The following is a 20820-nucleotide window of genomic DNA, read 5'->3' as shown; positions in this document are numbered from 1 at the left end:
CGTCTCTGCTGAAGTGTAAAGTGCGAGCTGTTGTGTGTGACTGACCGATCTCATCTTTGCCCATGTCTCTGAGTGTGTCCAGCGTGAGCTTCTTCTCCTCCATGCGGGCCAGCAGAGATGGAGGAAGAGCACTGAACTGCCTCAGCGGGTGAGCCCAGCCCCACAGACGCTTGTCAATCACCTTACACAGGTTCAGCAGGCGGTAGGTCATGGCGGGCCAGCGCTTCCTCAGAGCGATCTCAAACAGAGCCCGCACGATACGAGCCGCATTCTGCACAATCACAATATCACAATCACACAATCACAATATCACACAATCACAATATCACAATATCACAATCACACAATCACAATATCACAATCACAAAATCACAATCACACAATCACAATCACAATATCACAATCACACAATCACAATCACACAATCACAAAATCACAATCACAAACACACAATCACAAAATCACACAATCACAAAATCACACAATCACAAAATCACAATCACAATCACACAATCACAAAATCACAATCACAAACACACAATCACACAATCACACAATCACAAAATCACACAATCACAAAATCACACAATCACAAAATCACAATCACAAACACACAATCACACAATCACAAAATCACACAATCACAAAATCACACAATCACAATCACACAATCAAGCAGACTCTGTTACTATTGTACTCTGTTAATTATTATTTATATATAAATACACACACATTCATGTATATATTTAAGAAATATTTGCATGTGTATACTGTATATACATTTATATAATCTATAATATATATAAATATAAATGTTTTATATATAAAAATAATATTTTTTTTCTTAAATATATACATGCTTGTGTGTGTATTTATATATAAATAATAATTAACAGAGTTCACACACATATATTATGTAAACACAAACTTTTATTTTAGATGCGATTAATCGCGATTAATCTTTTGACAGCCCTAATCTATCTATCTATCTATCTATCTATCTATCTATCTATCTATCTATCTATCTATCTATCTATCTATCTATCTATCTATCTATCTATCTATCTATCTATCTATCTATCTATCTATCTATCTATCTATCTATCTATCTATCTATCTATCTATCTATCTATCTATCTATCTATCTATCTATCTATCTATCTATATATATATATTTTTTTTTGTGTAAATCATCATATATAAGATTTAGTAAATCACAATAATGACATAAGTCGTCGAGGTTATGAGTAACCAAGTCATAATTATGAGATAAAAGTCAATTTTACAAGAGTCAAAAAGTTACAAGAATCAAAAACTTTGTACTAGTAGTTTAGTCTTAATTTTAAATTTTACCCTCATCATTTTGAGTTAGCATGTCATAATTACTCAATATTAATCTAATAATTTCCACTTTTATGTCATAATATTAGTATATCAGTATTTGTTGTGCATCTCGACTTTATGTCAGTTGTTATTATGTCAATTATGACTTTATAATCTCAATTTTTCATGTTCTCTCATAATTTTCACTTCTCATAATGATGGAGTATTTGAGTTATGTAAATAGTTTGTGTCATAATTATGACTTATGTCAATTTCTTTAGCATATTATATATGACTTTTTACATGACTTATCCGTTTCTGTTAATGTCGAGTTCCATCTGTCTGTAATCCTGTTCTGACAAACACATTATTGATCCAACTATTAAACTTATAAACTCAATTCTTTTTTAATAACCTGTCTAACATACATATCGTCATTTTCATTATAAATACAGTAGTTAACATCCAATAATTAAAAACATTAGAGATAGAGAAACCTACATTCATCCTACCTATGAAGACAATTTCTGCCATATCTATATGATTTAGTAATTCAAAATTGTCATAAGAAGTCAAAATTATGAGTTGCCAAGTCATAATTATGAAATAAACATCAAAACTATGACAAATTGAAATGACAAGAGTCAAAAATGATTTAAGTCACATTTTTCACATAGTTTCGACTTGTCATAATTTTGAATTGTACCTTATAATAATGACTCATATCTCACTATATGACTTGTTGTATCTGGACGTTATGTAAATTGCTTTTGTCAATTTTGACCTTTTACTCTCATCCTTTTGAGTTAGCATGGCATAATTATTAACTTTATATCTCAATTTCAACTGTTATGTTATTAGTATATCAGTATTAGTATTTTATAATATTGGTATATTAGTATATGACTTGTGTATCTCAACTATGTACATTTTTTGTGACTATAATCAAATTTCTTTATTTTCTCTCATAATTTTGACTTCTCATAATGATGGAGTATAAGACTTATGTAAATAGTTTTTGTCATAATTATGACTTATGTCAATTTCTTTAGCATGATATTATATATGACCTAGTATCAACTTTTCATGCCGTTCTCACATGGTGGACCAGTTTACTAGCGATAGCAACAACTTGTGTTTTTGTCTCATTGATTTGCATGTGATTCCTTTAAACAGGGTTTAATAATGAGATCATTTAACATGTATCATTCTAACACCCAACAGTTGATGTGTTGCTTTAATTATTATAAAAATTATCTCAATTTCAACTGTTATGGTATTATCTATATGATTTAGTAAATCAAAATTATGTCATAAGACGTCAAAATTATGAGTTACCAAGTCATAGTTATGAAATAAACATCAAAAGTATGACAAATCGAGTCAAATATTACTTAAAAAGTCAAATTTTGGACTTTTTATCTCATAGTTTCGACTTGTGTCATAAGTATCTCACTATATGACTTGATGTAAATGGACGTTATGTAAATTGCTTTTGTCAATTTTGACCTTCTACTCTCATCATTTTGAGTTAGCATGGCATAATTATTAACTTTCTATCTCCATTTCAACTGTTATGTTATTAGTATATCAGTATTAGTATTTTATAATATTGGTATATTAGTATATGACTTGTGTATCTCGACTATGTACATTTTTGTGTGACTATAATCAAATTTTTTAATTTTCTCTCATGATTTTGACTTCTCATAACTATGACTTATGTAAATCGTTTTTTTGTCATAATTATGACTTATGTCAATTACTTTAGCATGATATTATATATGACTTAGTATCAAATTTTCATGCCGTTCTCACATGGTGGACCAGTTTACTAGCGATAGCAACAACGTGTTTTTGTCTCATTGATTTGCATGTGATTGCTTTAAACAGGGTTTAATAATGAGATCATTTCAAGAGCTTTTTGTTGGACACCCAATTTGTCACCTAATTATGAATCATTTATTGCATAACTAAGAAATGCGTGTTAATAAGAGGAGAAATAAACTGAGCGGTATTGTGACGGCGGACAGCTTGTCTAATGCAAGACTCATTTTAAACAGATTTGTCATATGCAATTCTCTTCTTACGGGATACAGCTTCTTAAAGGGCTCTTTTAAATTTAGTTCATTATCTAGAACACATTTTATGGAATGACTAATGTGGGTTTGCTTGGACTGCTGTCGGTGTAAATCATGAGATATGTTTGATGGTGGAGTGTGAGTTATGCTCAGATGGCTTAGAGAATCCAACATTACTTTGATCTATAAGGTGCAGGTTTACTCATAGATCTGCCGCTATGATGGAGCGATCTGGCGCGTCACTGATTGATTGAGCAGAAATGGACGACCGCTAGAGGAGGTGGAGGACAAACACCTGCTGACCCAGATGCTGCTGTTTAAGTCTTTCATCCGACACCCGTCCGTATGGATGAGCAGCAGCACAACGGTCCCCGTCATCCAATTCACAACACTCACTCAAAGCACCGCTTTCAACTTCACATGAGGTTTGTGGACGGATCTGTTGCGAAGCGGCATGAGAATCTTTAGGGTCAGAGGAGAAAAACGTATAATTTTTCGTTTGGAGAATTTTTTTTAGGAGTGCTTGCTAATATCACTACTTAAAATCTATTGAAATAAATGTATACTAAATGCCCCCAAAACACACAAATGTATACATTTATGCTTTCCAGTTTAAAGGTGCGCGCACATTTTCTGTTGTTCGGCAAATTTTCACAGGCAAAATCCACACTGTAAGCCCTAACGCTCAAAATAATGAATTGATTTGAGCAGGGCTTAAAAACGGAAAAAATATCAATGGGTTCACTCCGAGCAGAATCGATATTTTAACGTTTCCGTTTTTCCGTTTTGTTTTTAAAGAGAACGATAAAATAACGTTATTAACCGGTTAATGGTCATTTCAAATTAACGTTTCTGTTCAGAACGATTCAAATTGATTTCGATTTCGTTTTTGTTCCTGTTAAAATTTCGTTCGTTTCCGGTTTCCGTTTTTGTTCCTTGAACCAGTTCGGAGCCCTGGATTTGAGTAGAGCCAACTTAAATTTAACAAGTTAGCTCAATCAAATGAACTTTAATGAGTATTTAGAACTTTCTTGTTCTTTGAAGTTGTGAATCTTCCGGGTTGTGCAGTCAGAGGTGAAAAACTAATTCTTAATTACTTTAAATTGTGCAATATTTAGTTACACAATAGTGTTTTGAGTGCTTGAGTAAACAGTTTGCTAATATCACTACTGAAAATAAATTGAAATAGATATATTTTGTGTAAATTTATGTTTTCTAGTTTCCAGTTTTTCTGTTGTTCAGCACATTTCCATGGGGTAACGCTCAAAATAATGAATTGGTATTTAGAACTTTCTTTTTCTTTTAAAGCTACACTGTGTAACTTTTTTAGTTTGTTCTTAGTTAAAAACACTTAGTTCTTTCAAAAATATATGTGCTCATTAATGTATATTTACTTCTTTCAAGCAATAAAGTATTCTTGTAAGTTTATAATATGCCATTGTAAATACATACGGGTGAGGGTTCGAATGCCGGTCGCCATGTTGCCCCTCCATCTTGAAAGTACATTAGCCAAAGAGGGACATACCCGTAAATTCAAGCTCCGCCTTTGGTGTTTTAACACTCGATGGCACTGTGTCCAATGTGGACGAGGTCAAACTGGAAGCCATGTTAATCTTGGACTAAATCGGCCACCGTAGGAGTTAAAACGAAATCGGAATTGAGAGGAACAGAAACTAATTTTCACTGGATGGTCATATACCTTTTCACCACTAGATGGGGGAAAATATCACACAGTGTAGCTTTAAGTTCAAAAACTGACACATTTTAAGTTGGTTTGAGTAGAGCCAACTTAAATTTAACAATTAAGTCCGATAAAATTAACTTTTATGAGTATTTAGAACTTTCTTTTTCTTTAAAGTTCAAAAACTGACACATTTTAAGTAATCTGAATTGTTTCATTGCCTTGAGTTCCATGAACTTGTTTCTTTTAATTTAGACACACTTAAGTTTAACTGAAACTGGGCTGGGATTTCTATTTCCCAGCATGCTTTGCCTTGACACTCAAAAGGGAGAGTAAATGCTAAAATTAAGTGTTATATGATGTTTTTTTGTGTGCAAGATTAATGTTCAGTGGGAGTTGATGTAACTAATCACCTCCATTTTTTTTTGTTTCACCAATTTATTTGGGTTTAAAGTGCAGTAATTTTTAAAATAATTTTGCATGAAGGCGAAAGATTTCCCCACAGATTCAAGTTGGTTATACAGAAGCTGTTTGGTTTGAAAGTGACTCTTGTGCGAGTTGTGCTAAATGCATTGCTGACAATGAACCTGTTTTGCCTGCAGAACTTCACTAATGTGACCCACACCTTAATGCTGTACGTTTAATTGATATCTCAGGATAATTGATTCAAGAAGAACATATTTAGAAATGATGGTTCCGAGATGATACTATATTTACAACATCTGGAGTATGGCATTATATCTTTAGATGTTTTTTGCATTAGTGGCTGAAATTCTGGTACAAATTCTGAGCAAATCCATAAATATTATGATTTTGAATATCACTGAAAGCCTGAAACACTCTTTCTCTGTCAGCGTTTACTAACAAAAAGTTGCCAGTCAGGATTTTTGATCATATTCACAAAGCTTTCATGGTCCTCAGAATATTTTGTTGTATGAAAAGAGCCTCTGAAACACCTGAATGTGGGTAAGTTTCATAAAAAAAAACAAGCAGAAAATAAATCAATGAAATCAAACAAAACGCTGAGAAAAGTGCATTTTTCGGAACGGAACGGATTCGGAACGATGATCAAAAACAAAGTGGTCAATGTTGGGGAAACGGTGTGTCATAAACGACAGTACATCTCACTCAGGTGATTTACAAATGCTTTGAGAATCAGTTCGACTGAATCATTAAAACAGAACCATTAGCACTTTGCAATCACATGCTGTCAATTTCTCCAATGAAAGTTCAGCTGAATGACGGGAAGAGTCTCCATCCCCGAACAGATGCAAAAACCATCGGAAGAATCACCGTGTGTGTATATCTAAACATATACATCTACAATCTCTGAAGGGTGACGGAGAGAGATATCTCAGACCCGAGCATCAGAGGAGGTCTGGATTTAAAATCAACATACGTTTGACACGGAAATGACTCCCACTGGCGGATCCCAGCTGCACATCTGAAATCAGCCGGATTAGGAGCAAAGAGGGAATTTCTCAGAGCTATTTCAACTATCTGACCACATGGAAGCTGTTATAAAGGAATCGCAGATATCAAGGATAGATGGCTTCCACAGAGAATCTGAAGAGATGTGGGGAAGAGGACATCCCGTGCTAACCTCGGAGTCAGATAAACACTACACTCAACATTTCTGTCATGATTTAGCCCTCATGTTGCTTGAACCACGCATATTTGTTTTTTCTTCTTCATGGATCTTCAGCAGAATGTCCAAGCTGCTCTTTTGTCCATACAACGACAATGGAAAGACACTGTAAAAGTAGTCATCTCTGCAGCTCTCGCATTTCATCCACGCTGGATGTCATCAAATGTGCCACGATCACTCGACCACCATGATATCGTTGGCGTAATCCAGACCAAAATGTCTGCACGTGAAGCTTTGGCTTCAAATGGTGACTTTAACAGGCACCTATTATGCAAAATTCACATACACAACCACCCTATAATGGTAAAAATCTTTCAAACGCATGCAGATCCTAAACTTTCATGATGATGAAGAACTGGTAGAGATGATCATCAAAACCACACAGATGTTTTAGTTTTTGGCAGAGTATCCGAAGCACAAGCTGCACAGGCTCCGCCCTCTTCTGGAGAGTGGGCGGAGCAGCAGCTCATTTGCATTTAAAGATACAGGCACGACAACAGCATGTTTTTCCTTTCACTCAAAAATCAGTATTTACAATAGGGCTGTGCGATATTGAAGAAAAATGCGATATGCAATACCAATATTCAATATGCGATACAATATTGCTTTAAGTGTGTAAAATCTATTTAAATGATATATATTTAAACTGAGAATGATACCATTTATGTGTTTCACATTCTTTCTGGGAAAAGAAAGCATCGCTACAACTTCTGAAAGTGACCAGCAGTGTTTTAGCACAAATTAATGTCACAAATCTGACAATATCATTTTAACATCAATGTAAACAAACAAAAAAATGTAATGCCAATATTTAAATACCAAAAACTCTAAAACTTAACCCAAGAACATCCAGGTAAACAAAGACAGCTGGACTAGGGGTGGACGATTATTATTATTTTTATTTATCTTTGTTAAAAAAAAAAAAAACTAAAAACAGTAGTCTTCACATAAATTAAATATACACTGATACATAATAAATTTGAATTAATGGATTGGCGGCTTATGGTGTGCATATTTCGGTGTGTGTGTCAGAAAGCACGAGACTGCAAGTAGTTGTTTTTCGCAAGTTATTGTGTTTAATAACTCTTTTTAACGTCAAGCATGTCACATAAGTAACAGTCGTGTGCCCAGTCTATTCTCTGATATACGCGACAACCTAAAACATACACTTTTCACAATGTTGAAGCAGCCTATTAAAATCATCCAGATATTGAGTGCCGTTGCGATATGCATATTGCAATATTTCTATAATTTCAATATATTGTGCAGCCCTAATTTACAACATGGAATAATAAATGATCTGTGGGGTATTTTGAGCTGAAACTTCACACACATTCTGGGGACGCCTGAAACTTATATTACATCTTGTAAAAAGGGGCATAATAGGTGCCCTTTAATAATGGTGCTTTTTTAATGATGTGTCAAATGTTGAGTTGTGGTTTGTTGGGTATTACTCTAGTGGCTTTACACTCCAAGACGCATTTCCTTGAAAAAGGCCAATAAAGTACAACTCAAACTCTTATTTGTTCTTTCAGGAAATCAACGGCATCACCATCAGTTTTCATTGAGCTCTAATAATAATAATAATAATAATTAGTTACATTTATATAGCGCTTTTCTAGGCACTCAAAGTGCTTTACATATAGAAGGGGGGGAATCTCCTCATCCACCACCAATGTGCAGCTCCACCTGGAGGATGCGACGGCAGCCATTTTGCGGCAGAACGCCACCACACACACCAGCTGATTGGTGGAGAGGAGACAGATGATGAAGACAATCGTATATATATATATGGGGATGATTAGGAGGCCATGATGGACAGAGGCCAATGGGCAAATTTGGGACTTTTAATGACCACAGAGAGTCAAGACCTCTGTTTAACTTCTCATCCGAAGGACGTTATAAACATTATAAATGTCACTTGCGATCAATTTAATGTACCCCTGTTGTATAAAAGTATTAATTTCTCTCTTTTTGAATGTTAGTGTATATGAAATGTTTATATTCGGAATCAGAACAGAATTTGTCTAGCATAAAACAATGAGGATACCACCACCATTAATGTATATAATCTACCTATAAATTGAGTTGCATAAATTGTGGTGGTATCCATTTGATTTATTTATTATTTTGTTTAATTATTGTAATATATATTATTATACTATTAAGTTTTATATTGCTACAAAAACTATCTAAAATGCAGCACGGGACACAAATGAATTGGCAATTTGAATGAATGAATCAGACTTCCTATTAAAGAAAACGAGCTTCTCTCTGCCTGTGAGAAAGTAAGTGATAGGAAATATTCCTTTAATTTAATGAATTGATTTTCATTTAGAGATGTTTAAGGTGGGTTAAAAATTTGGAGGACAAAAAAAATCAGGACAGAATGTGACAAATTACAATGAATAATGACAACGAAATAAACATTTTTAGACAGCCTCATTTTAAGGATCATTATGGAAGCTTGTTTCCGCAATAACATTTTAAAAGATAATTGCGACTTTTTTTCTCTCAGAATTGTGAGATATTAAGTCAGAATTGTGAGATATAAAGTATATATATATATTATTCTGTGGCAGAAACAAAACGTGCTGCATAGACACCGTCCTTTGTGAATCTCCGCCCACACAGAGGTCAAACCAGGAAACTTGCTATTGGTCAGTGCTGCAAATCTGATGTCAAATTTCACCAAAACTGAGCTTGACTTGCGTAAGGAAGTTTCTCCGCCACCTGAACTCCACGAGGGATAATTCTTCATTGTGCCGATTCCCATTGAATTTCGTGTGAATCCCATTATGTGATTATTTCAGACTTCAAACACAATCTCCCATAACTGATGTGCAGTTGCATATGATCTGGCAGGTTTCTATTCGACTGATGTGTAAGCCACGTTTCAGAAGCATGAAATGAAGACTCACCTGCGCTACATAAGACAGGTCAGATATGAGGGAGAAGCTGTCCACCTCCCCGCGGCCGATGTACGTCTGGAGGAGGATGTTTATCTTGCCATAGCCATTCTCCACTCCTCCAGCCGCCGGCAGCTCGCAGAAATTACACAACATCGTCTCCAGTTCCTCCATCTCCTCGTCCCGAACCTGTCACACACAACCCATCACCATGACACACTCACACACACTTCGTTCACCCGTAACTACAGTCTGTGCAGAATTGATGACCTCTCACCTTGATCTGCTCAAATTCTTCCGCTTGTGAAACGATGCTCAGAATATCTGCTTCAGTCTTCTGCGCGCTGAAAAGCTCATTGAACGTCTGTGGAATATTAAGAAATATGGTATATAAAATGAAAATTTCATGCCATGGGAACTTTAAGTACTGCACTTAAGTAGACTTTTTGAGTATCTGTACTTTACTGAAGTATTCTTTTTTAGGGAAACTTTTACTTTAACTTCACTACATTTGAAAGACAAATATCGCACTTTTTACTCCACTACATTTCTATCAAGGTCCTCGAAGTCAAAAGTTGTTTCTGTAGCAGCTTTAAAAGTCAGTGGATGATTTTTTTTTTTCTTTAAAAGTTTTTTTTTTTTTTGCAAAATGTAAATGTCTGGGAGAAAGAGAAGCGCAGACATATGGATGAATCTGAAAAAGCCTGATGAAGGAGCTCAGTTCAGTCTGTTTTTTGTGCCTCTGAGATGCCAGAGCACGAGAACTGAATAGAGCTTTCTTTTGTGTTTTTTCCGCACTTAAACAGACCAATACACACAAAATGTAAAGATTTTCATTTTGGAAAGTATTCACGTAAACAAAGTTGATTATGTCTTAAGTGAACGTAAACAGTTGTGGGAATATCAGATGTGTATCAGTGTGTAGGATTTGTGCATTCTGCCTTAAAGTGACAGCAGCTTTGTAAAGAGCTTTGTAACTTTTAAGTATTTAAATTAGTTCAAGGTGGTCGTATGCTAGCATGTCGGATGGAGCATCACTGAAGGGCTTAAACCACCGTGCATTTATACGACAATGCAACAATAATAAATAATGCATTGACAAAAAAAAAGGAAATTTACTTTTGATACTTAAGTACTTTTAAAAGCGAGTACTTCTGTACTTTTACTTAAGTAAAAATAGTTTTTAACAACTTTCACTTGTAACGGAGTAATATTTCACCAGTACTTTTACTTTCACTCGAGTAATGGAGTTGAGTACTTTGTCCACCTCTGCTAATTTATGATAATTACTCAAATATATGATACGAAAAAAAGGCGATAAATAAAAGAGTGCCAGGTGAAATGCTGTAGCCTGACTGAAATTGCACCTGATTTGAACTCTCATGTGTTCTTTGAGAAGGAAATACTCTACAGATTGTCCCACATCTCACCTCAATGGTGTTGTACTTTATGTAGAAGTGACTGGCTGTCCTGCCAAGGTCTGTGGATGCAAAATAACCGGTCCTCTCGTCGAAACGGATCATCCGTGCCTTATCCAGCTTCCTGCCGGACTCCACCACTAACTCCTGCCGGTAGAGCTGCAGCTGCGGGTCCATCTGAAGAACAGCACCACACTAATGAACTACAACTCACAATTAAACTATAACAAGAGAGAGGAATTTACACTGACTCAATTGAACTATTGAGAATATCCCCAATGATCCCCACCTGATAGGCCTTGTGGTTGATTCCGTAAACGAGTGGATTGGCTCTCATTCGCACGTACAGATACGTGTAACTCATCCACCGCACGGCTTCATCAACATTAGTGACCGTCCCCAGAGCGATCTGCACAAAACAACCACCGCAGTTCAAGCACTTTAAATCCTGGTGTTTTCTAGGAGGGTTTGAGACTTTAGGATTGCTGTGTGACTGAGATCTCGGACACAATATGATCATTGATATGCCATGCACACACACAGGAATACATGCTGAAATGATTTTAATCTAGCACTCAGACTGATGTCTGATGTCACTGCGCCATCTATTGGATGAACTGATCATGGGTTTCTGCAGGAATACACTGGCAGATGCTGCCATCATGTGGCGGAGTCAGGAACAGCCATGTTCATTTCAGTTCATTTTCAAGCTTATTATTAATACAATTACAAAGACACATTCTAGCAGTGAAATATTTTTGCTGACAAAAAATATATTTAAAACAGAAGTTTGCAAACAAACCAAAACTGAAGTCAAACTCCTTGTTCAGTACAAAATAAATACAATTACAGACAAATCAGCCTGACTTTAAGATTTATTTTCAATGTGTCGTTCTAATATATGAAAGATGATTTATAAAGCCATCTTTTTATATATATTTTTTCAAAATTAATATTTTGAGTTAGCTTATATTTATTTTTTGTGTAATTTTAAAGTAAGTTTACTCTTTTAGTAATGTTGGTGCACTTCTGTCATTATATATATTTTATTATTTTTATTTAATGTATTATATTATAATATTTTATACTTGTATACCTATATATATATATATATATATATATATATATATATATATATATATATATATATATATATATATATATATATATATATATATATACATACATATATATACATACATACATGTGTGTGTGTGTGTTATATACATTTAATTTGAATGTATAATATTTTATACATACATCCATATATATAAATATATATAATATATAAATTATAATATAAAACATTTTCATCTATATATAGTTTTAATTAAATAATTAATTGTAAAATGTAGATGTGAAGTGAAGTAAAGAGTAATGAACTTAGAGTAGATTAAATGGAACATTAGTATATGGCAGCAGTGTTGCTATGGTCTGATGTGTGGTGTCAGGAGCCTGTCTGTGTGTCAGGAGCCTGTCTGTGGGTCAGGAGCCCGTCTGTGTGTCAGGAGCCTGTCTGTGGGTCAGGAGCCCGTCTGTGGGTCAGGAGCCCGTCTGTGGGTCAGGAGCCTGTCTGTGTGTCAGGAGCCCGTCTGTGTGTCAGGAGCCCGTCTGTGGGTCAGGAGCCCGTCTGTGGGTCAGGAGCCCGTCTGTGTGTCAGGAGCCCGTCTGTGTGTCAGGAGCCCGTCTGTGTGTCAGGAGCCCGTCTGTGTGTCAGGAGCCCGTCTGTGGGTCAGGAGCCCGTCTGTGGGTCAGGAGCCCGTCTGTGGGTCAGGAGCCCGTCTGTGTGTCAGGAGCCCGTCTGTGGGTCAGGAGCCCGTCTGTGTGTCAGGAGCCCGTCTGTGTGTCAGGAGCCCGTCTGTGTGTCAGGAGCCCGTCTGTGTGTCAGGAGCCCGTCTGTGGGTCAGGAGCCCGTCTGTGTGTCAGGAGCCCGTCTGTGTGTCAGGAGCCCGTCTGTGTGTCAGGAGCCCGTCTGTGGGTCAGGAGCCTGTCTGTGTGTCAGGAGCCCGTCTGTGGGTCAGGAGCCCGTCTGTGGGTCAGGAGCCCGTCTGTGTGTCAGGAGCCCGTCTGTGTGTCAGGAGCCCGTCTGTGTGTCAGGAGCCTGTCTGTGTGTCAGGAGCCCGTCTGTGGGTCAGGAGCCCGTCTGTGTGTCAGGAGCCCGTCTGTGTGTCAGGAGCCCGTCTGTGTGTCAGGAGCCTGTCTGTGTGTCAGGAGCCGTCTGTGTGTCAGGAGCCTGTCTGTGTGTCAGGAGCCCGTCTGTGGGTCAGGAGCCCGTCTGTGTGTCAGGAGCCGTCTGTGTGTCAGGAGCCCGTCTGTGGGTCAGGAGCCCGTCTGTGTGTCAGGAGCCCGTCTGTGTGTCAGGAGCCCGTCTGTGGGTCAGGAGCCCGTCTGTGTGTCAGGAGCCCGTCTGTGTGTCAGGAGCCCGTCTGTGGGTCAGGAGCCCGTCTGTGGGTCAGGAGCCCGTCTGTGTGTCAGGAGCCCGTCTGTGTGTCAGGAACCCGTCTGTGTGTCAGGAGCCCGTCTGTGTGTCAGGAGCCATCTGTGTGTCAGGAGCCCGTCTGTGTGTCAGGAGCCGTCTGTGTGTCAGGAGCCCGTCTGTGTGTCAGGAGCCCGTCTGTGGGTCAGGAGCCCGTCTGTGTGTCAGGAGCCCGTCTGTGGGTCAGGAGCCCGTCTGTGGGTCAGGAGCCCGTCTGTGGGTCAGGAGCCCGTCTGTGGGTCAGGAGCCCGTCTGTGTGTCAGGAGCCCGTCTGTGTGTCAGGAGCCCGTCTGTGTGTCAGGAGCCCGTCTGTGGGTCAGGAGCCCGTCTGTGTGTCAGGAGCCCGTCTGTGTGTCAGGAGCCCGTCTGTGTGTCAGGAGCCCGTCTGTGTATCAGGAGCCCGTCTGTGTGTCAGGAGCCCGTCTGTGGGTCAGGAGCCTGTCTGTGTGTCAGGAGCCTGTCTGTGTGTCAGGAGCCCGTCTGTGTGTCAGGAGCCCGTCTGTGGGTCAGGAGCCTGTCTGTGGGTCAGGAGCCCGTCTGTGTGTCAGGAGCCTGTCTGTGTGTCAGGAGCCTGTCTGTGTGTCAGGAGCCCGTCTGTGGGTCAGGAGCCCGTCTGTGTGTCAGGAGCCCGTCTGTGTGTCAGGAGCCTGTCTGTGGGTCAGGAGCCTGTCTGTGTGTCAGGAGCCCGTCTGTGGGTCAGGAGCCTGTCTGTGTGTCAGGAGCCCGTCTGTGTGTCAGGAGCCCGTCTGTGGGTCAGGAGCCCGTCTGTGGGTCAGGAGCCTGTCTGTGGGTCAGGAGCCCGTCTGTGGGTCAGGAGCCTGTCTGTGTGTCAGGAGCCGTCTGTGTGTCAGGAGCCGTCTGTGTGTCAGGAGCCCGTCTGTGTGTCAGGAGCCTGTCTGTGTATCAGGAGCCCGTCTGTGTGTCAGGAGCCCGTCTGTGGGTCAGGAGCCTGTCTGTGTATCAGGAGCCCGTCTGTGTGTCAGGAGCCCGTCTGTGGGTCAGGAGCCCGTCTGTGTGTCAGGAGCCCGTCTGTGTGTCAGGAGCCGTCTGTGGGTCAGGAGCCCGTCTGTGTGTCAGGAGCCCGTCTGTGTGTCAGGAGCCCGTCTGTGTGTCAGGAGCCCGTCTGTGTGTCAGGAGCCCGTCTGTGGGTCAGGAGCCCGTCTGTGTGTCAGGAGCCCGTCTGTGTGTCAGGAGCCCGTCTGTGTGTCAGGAGCCCGTCTGTGTGTCAGGAGCCCGTCTGTGTGTCAGGAGCCCGTCTGTGTGTCAGGAGCCCGTCTGTGTGTCAGGAGCCCGTCTGTGGGTCAGGAGCCCGTCTGTGTGTCAGGAGCCCGTCTGTGTGTCAGGAGCCGTCTGTGTGTCAGGAGCCCGTCTGTGTGTCAGGAGCCTGTCTGTGTATCAGGAGCCCGTCTGTGTGTCAGGAGCCCGTCTGTGGGTCAGGAGCCTGTCTGTGTATCAGGAGCCCGTCTGTGTGTCAGGAGCCCGTCTGTGGGTCAGGAGCCCGTCTGTGTGTCAGGAGCCCGTCTGTGTGTCAGGAGCCGTCTGTGGGTCAGGAGCCCGTCTGTGTGTCAGGAGCCCGTCTGTGTGTCAGGAGCCCGTCTGTGTGTCAGGAGCCCGTCTGTGTGTCAGGAGCCTGTCTGTGTGTCAGGAGCCCGTCTGTGTGTCAGGAGCCCGTCTGTGTGTCAGGAGCCTGTCTGTGGGTCAGGAGCCTGTCTGTGTGTCAGGAGCCCGTCTGTGTGTCAGGAGCCCGTCTGTGTGTCAGGAGCCTGTCTGTGTGTCAGGAGCCGTCTGTGTGTCAGGAGCCGTCTGTGTGTCAGGAGCCGTCTGTGTGTCAGGAGCCTGTCTGTGGGTCAGGAGCCTGTCTGTGTGTCAGGAGCCCGTCTGTGTGTCAGGAGCCCGTCTGTGTGTCAGGAGCCTGTCTGTGTGTCAGGAGCCCGTCTGTGTGTCAGGAGCCTGTCTGTGTGTCAGGAGCCCGTCTGTGTGTCAGGAGCCCGTCTGTGTGTCAGGAGCCTGGCTGTGGGTCAGGAGCCTGTCTGTGTGTCAGGAGCCCGTCTGTGTGTCAGGAGCCCGTCTGTGTGTCAGGAGCCTGTCTGTGTGTCAGGAGCCGTCTGTGTGTCAGGAGCCGTCTGTGTGTCAGGAGCCGTCTGTGGGTCAGGAGCCTGTCTGTGTGTCAGGAGCCTGTCTGTGTGTCAGGAGCCGTCTGTGGGTCAGGAGCCTGTCTGTGGGTCAGGAGCCTGTCTGTGGGTCAGGAGCCCGTCTGTGTGTCAGGAGCCGTCTGTGTGTCAGGAGCCCGTCTGTGGGTCTGTACCTCCGCGTTGAGGTTGTCTGCGAGGCTCTGGAGGAACTGGCTCTCGATGGGGTTCTGCTGGGTCAGGAGCGTCAGGTAATGGCTCAGCTTCTCATGGGTGGTGATGATGGTTCCCTCGCCGTACTTGTCGAACTGGGGCCGTCCAGCGCGACCGAAGATCTGCATCACGTCCAGGATGCCCAGATCCACCAGCGCACCACGCTTGGCATCGTAGATATTAGTGCCCTGATATCAGACACAGGAATCATTCAACAAAACAATTATGATTAAAGAGCCTCAAAGATGACTAGAAAGCTACAGGCAGGTGAGTTTGATCAAGGTCGGCTCTAAACTCTGTAGGACAGTGGACCTCGAGGACCAGGGTTGAGAACCCCTGTCCTACAACATGCATCAAAGGTCAAAAACACTTCATTTTCTCATATTATCCAGTCCAGCATCAGCTCTTCTCTCACAGAGTCTGAAACGCTTCGATAAAGGATTCAGTCAGAGAGCCTGCTCTGCTCTGATTGGCCAGATGGCCCAGTCTGGTCTACTACAGGGGTCTCCAAACTCGGTCCTGCAGAGTTTAGCTCCAACCCCAATTAAACACATCTGAATCAGCTAATCAGTGTCTAACTAGGGCCTAGTTAGCATAGATATCCATAATAAAGGCTAGATGTCTCGTCCGCGCTGCTGGCTAATGGAGGTCGACGTCCGCTCCTGGCGGCCATCTTGCCTCAGTCAGCTCGCTCACTCCTCACATTGTTTTCATGGGCGCTTGCACTTATTAAATAACCATAACTTGCTCAATTTTCTACCGATTTTCAAACTGTTTGGTTTGTTATAAACGTCAGATGTAGTTATGACACTGCATACTTATGAAAAATTATTCATAATTTGTTCAAGCATCCATAACTATAGCCATGTTAATAAAGTTTGTAAAAAACCAAACCGTTTGTAAATCCGTCAAGATTTCAGCTAGATAAGAGTATTTGTGTTCAGATCACTCGCCTTACATCAGGAGCCACAGAGCCCTGCCTGTGACAAGATGGCCGCCGGTGATGACGTTAGAGACTCCGCCGTCAGACATCTAGCCTTTATTATGGATATCTATGCTAGTTAGACACTGATTAGCTGATTCAGGCGTGTTTAATTGGGGTTGGAGCTAAACTCTGCAGGACAGTGGACCTCCAGGACCGAGTTTGGAGACCCCTGGTCTACTAGATTCAATAAAATGGATTCGCAGCACTGAAAACAGCATCTTGACAAAAACCAAACTCTCCCAGGCCTCAGAGACGAGGCAAAGTAGATGTCGTTCATGGGCAGCCAATGAAGACCATAGGCGGGCATTATGCAAATTTGATACACACCAACATAGGTCAGTGTAGAAAGTAAGACAGGAATTACTGATGCGTTTCAGGCAGTTTAGAATCGCTTCTTTCTTTTGATAGACAATAACATCTTTGCAGACTTTTTACATTCACACTACATGAATGGTAATATCCCCAAAAAGCATAATAGAGGCACTTTAATAATGCAGCGTTTCATGCACACGCACACACACACACACACGCGCCAGCATTGATGTGTTCTGACCTTGATGATGACGGCGTGAGCGGGTAAGTTAACGCCCCAGGCCAGCGTGGCGGTGCACACCAGAACCTTTATGTATCCTCTGGAAAACATGTTCTCCATCAGGGTGCGGTCCTGCCGCAGCATCCCGGCGTGATGGATCCCGAATCCGTCAGGAAACATCTCCCTCATCTGCTTGTTTCTGGAGCGCTGCACCTGTGGCACACATCAGGAAACACACATTGGGCTGGAGGCAGGAGGTTACAATGGGGCTAAACGGCAATCGTGCATTTGCTTGGGTTACACTTTCATTTCTAAGTTCCACTTTAGATATTCTGCTAACTATAAGTAACTTTGCAACTACATGCCAAGAGTATTAGTAGACTGTTAGGTTAGGGTTAGTAGAATAAGTTGACATTTGGTTGCAGAGTTACTTATAGTTGGTGGAATGTCTAAAATGGAGTATCAAATAAAGTGTAACCTGCTTGTGTTCTCCTCTAACCCACTAGACCAGGGGTTTTCAAACTTTCTGATGCCAAGGACCCCAAATATGATGAACATTTTATGAAGATAAAATCCATTGATATATTTTTATGTATGGAAAAAACATTAAAATTGTTAGATAAATAGTAAGTGTGACATTATAAATACAACATATTGTTTCCCAACTTAAATTGTCAATATTTAAAGCTACACTGTGTAACTTTTTTAGTTTATTCTTAGCTAAAAACACTTAGTTCTTTCAAAAATATATGTGCTCATGAATGTATATTTACTTCTTTCAAGTAATAAAGTATTCTCGTAAGTTTATAATATGCCATTGTAAACACATACGGGTGAGGGTTCGAATGCCGGTCGCCATGTTGCCCCTCCATCTTGAAAGTACATCAGCCAAAGAGGGACATACCCGTAAATTCAAGCTTCGCCTTTTGCGTTTTAACACTCGATGGCACCGTGTCCAATGTGGACGAGGTCGAACTGGAAGACATGTTAATCTTGGACTAAATCGGCCACCGTAGGAGTTAAAACTAAATCGGAATTGAGAGGAACAGAAACTAATATTCACTGGATGGTCATATACCTTTTCACCACTAGATGGGGGAAAATATCACACAGTGTAGCTTTAATGTTGGATGTAGAAACCTGAAGAAGAACAATTATTTGTGTAAACAACTTTCACACTAAATGTATGTAAGCAGCGTACATACTGTGTTACGAGCTTACTGTGATACTGCCCCAGTGAGCAAGATAAAGGGGACTATAGTGAGAAAAACTCACTAAAGATACAAAGCAAACATACAATTCTGGAAATTATGTATACGGCAAGAGAGGGAGATAAACATTTAGAACTGAAACAGTTGAAATGTTTGGTAGACTTTAGCTATTTTTGCTTTGTCTTTTTATTCTCTGAAATTTTCTGAGGACCCATTAGAACCTTCTGGACGACTAAACATTTCATTATGCACATGGACATTTGTCAGATTCTTGACAAGATCACGGCAGCAATGGGAAGTTGATTCTGCACTAATTTGATATATTTAATGTTTTACAATTACTTGTGTTTTACAAAGAATATGTAAAAGTATGGTATTTGTGGTAAAAAGCGCCCCTGCTGTCGGGACTAAAGGCACAATAACTGACATGATAATACACAGCCGCTGACTTTTCCATTTGTTGGCATGACATGGTTAAATTCAGATGCTGAATATCATTTATTAAGTTGTCAGTCCACCTTAGAGATAATCACCATATTAACAACAAAACTATATTTAAAAATATGATATTAATCAAATCATATAATAAAAAAATAGTATATTCATTGTTACACAGGGTTAAAGTTCTCTGTTGCAGAGAATATGAGAAAGTAATGGGGCGTGGGGCAAAAAAGGCATCAAAATGAACAAAAATGCCCCCCAAATTCAAAACGTGTGGCCAATTTTTTTTTTGCAGCACTAAAAATTACAACCAATTACGTCTCTGTTGATTTATGAATATAATGGCCAGTCAGAAGTATTTACATGGAAAACCATATTCTCCTCTAACCCAACAGACGATTAAACATTTCATTATGCACATGGACATTTGTCTGATTCTTGACAACATCACGGCAGCAATGGGAAGTTGATTCTGCACTAATTCGATATATTTAATGTTTTACAATTACTTGTTAAGTCTTGTTAATGATTTTGAGTTTTGTTCGAGGTAATTCGTTTTTGATTAACTGAAGAATATGTAAAAGTATGGTATTTGTGGTAAAAAAGCGCCCCTGCTGTCGGGACTAAAGGCACAATAACTGACATTAAATTCTGGTTAAATTCAGATGGTGAATATCATTTATTAAGTTGTCGGTCCACCTTAGAGATAATCACCATATTAATAATGAAACTATATTCATTGTTACACAGGGTTAAAGTTCTCTGTCGCTACAAAATGTTTATCCTATCATTTGGATTGCAGAGAATATGAGAAAGTAATGGGGCGTGGGGCAAAAAAGGCATCAAAATGAACAAAAATGCCCCCCAAATTCAAGACTTTTTTAGATTTATTTTAACGTCTTTTTTTGCAGCACTAAAAATTACAACCAATCACACACGTTTCTGTTGATTTATGAATATAATGGCCAGTCAGAAGTGTTTACACGGAAAACGCTCACTGAATGAATTCTGTACTCTGATTTATTCACAGTTTGAATAACCAATATGTCTTGATTTACACACATTTGACAGGCCTTTTCCCCAGACAGTATTTCTTTTTAAATTGATCAGGCCACTGCTGTGCCTTTTGTCCCATGGTAGCTATTGGGCCTTTTATTCCTTTGATGTCATTTTAGTTTGAAATTAATAGCAACTTATTAGTATTAGGGATGCAACAATACAGTTAGTCCACGGTTCAATACATACCTCGGTTTTTAACCACGGTTTTCGGTTCGGTTCTGATGGCTTGTCACATCAGTTTTTTGCTATTCTATTCTTAGGCGACAGGAACAGCAAGAGGTTAAGCAGAAAATTGCAATACTCTTTCTTTACTTTACTTAAAAGAATTGAAAAACCTTACTTAAACTTAAAACTTTACTTAAAAAAAACCTTGTACACATTCCTAGTGTATTGTATAATATAATATAATATAATATATATATATATATATATATATATATATATATAAAGATTTACACTGGCAGCTCAGAGCTGTACAGCAGCATTTAAGTATGAAATTGAATGAATAAATGTAAAAATAAAACACTACATAGACTTCACTATAAAATATACACTGATTCTTATTAAAGCTACTGTATTAAAGTTTTTCAGTCAAGAGCAGTGAGTGATTTTCTATTTGTCTTTTGTTGTTGTATTAACATTAAATCGATAGTTCACTCAAAAATGAGAAATGAATACAGGTTTGGAACAATATTAGAGTGAGTAAATAATGAC

The 20820-nt window shown here is 40.1% G+C and overlaps 1 protein-coding gene across 1 annotated transcript in view; it reads right to left on the bottom strand.

Moving 5' to 3' along the window:
* ascc3 (activating signal cointegrator 1 complex subunit 3) overlaps positions 1 to 20820 on the bottom strand; it is a 352716-nt gene that overhangs the window by 109146 nt on the left and 222750 nt on the right. The window contains exons 15-21 of the mRNA XM_079836136.1: positions 17417 to 17608; positions 15842 to 16066; positions 11350 to 11469; positions 11073 to 11237; positions 9920 to 10006; positions 9655 to 9831; positions 46 to 271 (exon numbers count right to left, since the gene is read on the bottom strand). Coding sequence (XP_079692262.1) covers positions 46 to 271; positions 9655 to 9831; positions 9920 to 10006; positions 11073 to 11237; positions 11350 to 11469; positions 15842 to 16066; positions 17417 to 17608 — 1192 coding nt within the window. The remainder of the gene's footprint in view (positions 1 to 45; positions 272 to 9654; positions 9832 to 9919; positions 10007 to 11072; positions 11238 to 11349; positions 11470 to 15841; positions 16067 to 17416; positions 17609 to 20820) is intronic.

Source organism: Gobio gobio (genome assembly GCF_949357685.1).
Source record: "Gobio gobio genome assembly, chromosome: 15".
Lineage (NCBI taxonomy): Eukaryota > Metazoa > Chordata > Actinopteri > Cypriniformes > Gobionidae > Gobio > Gobio gobio.
This window is presented reverse-complemented; position numbering and strand designations above follow the sequence as displayed.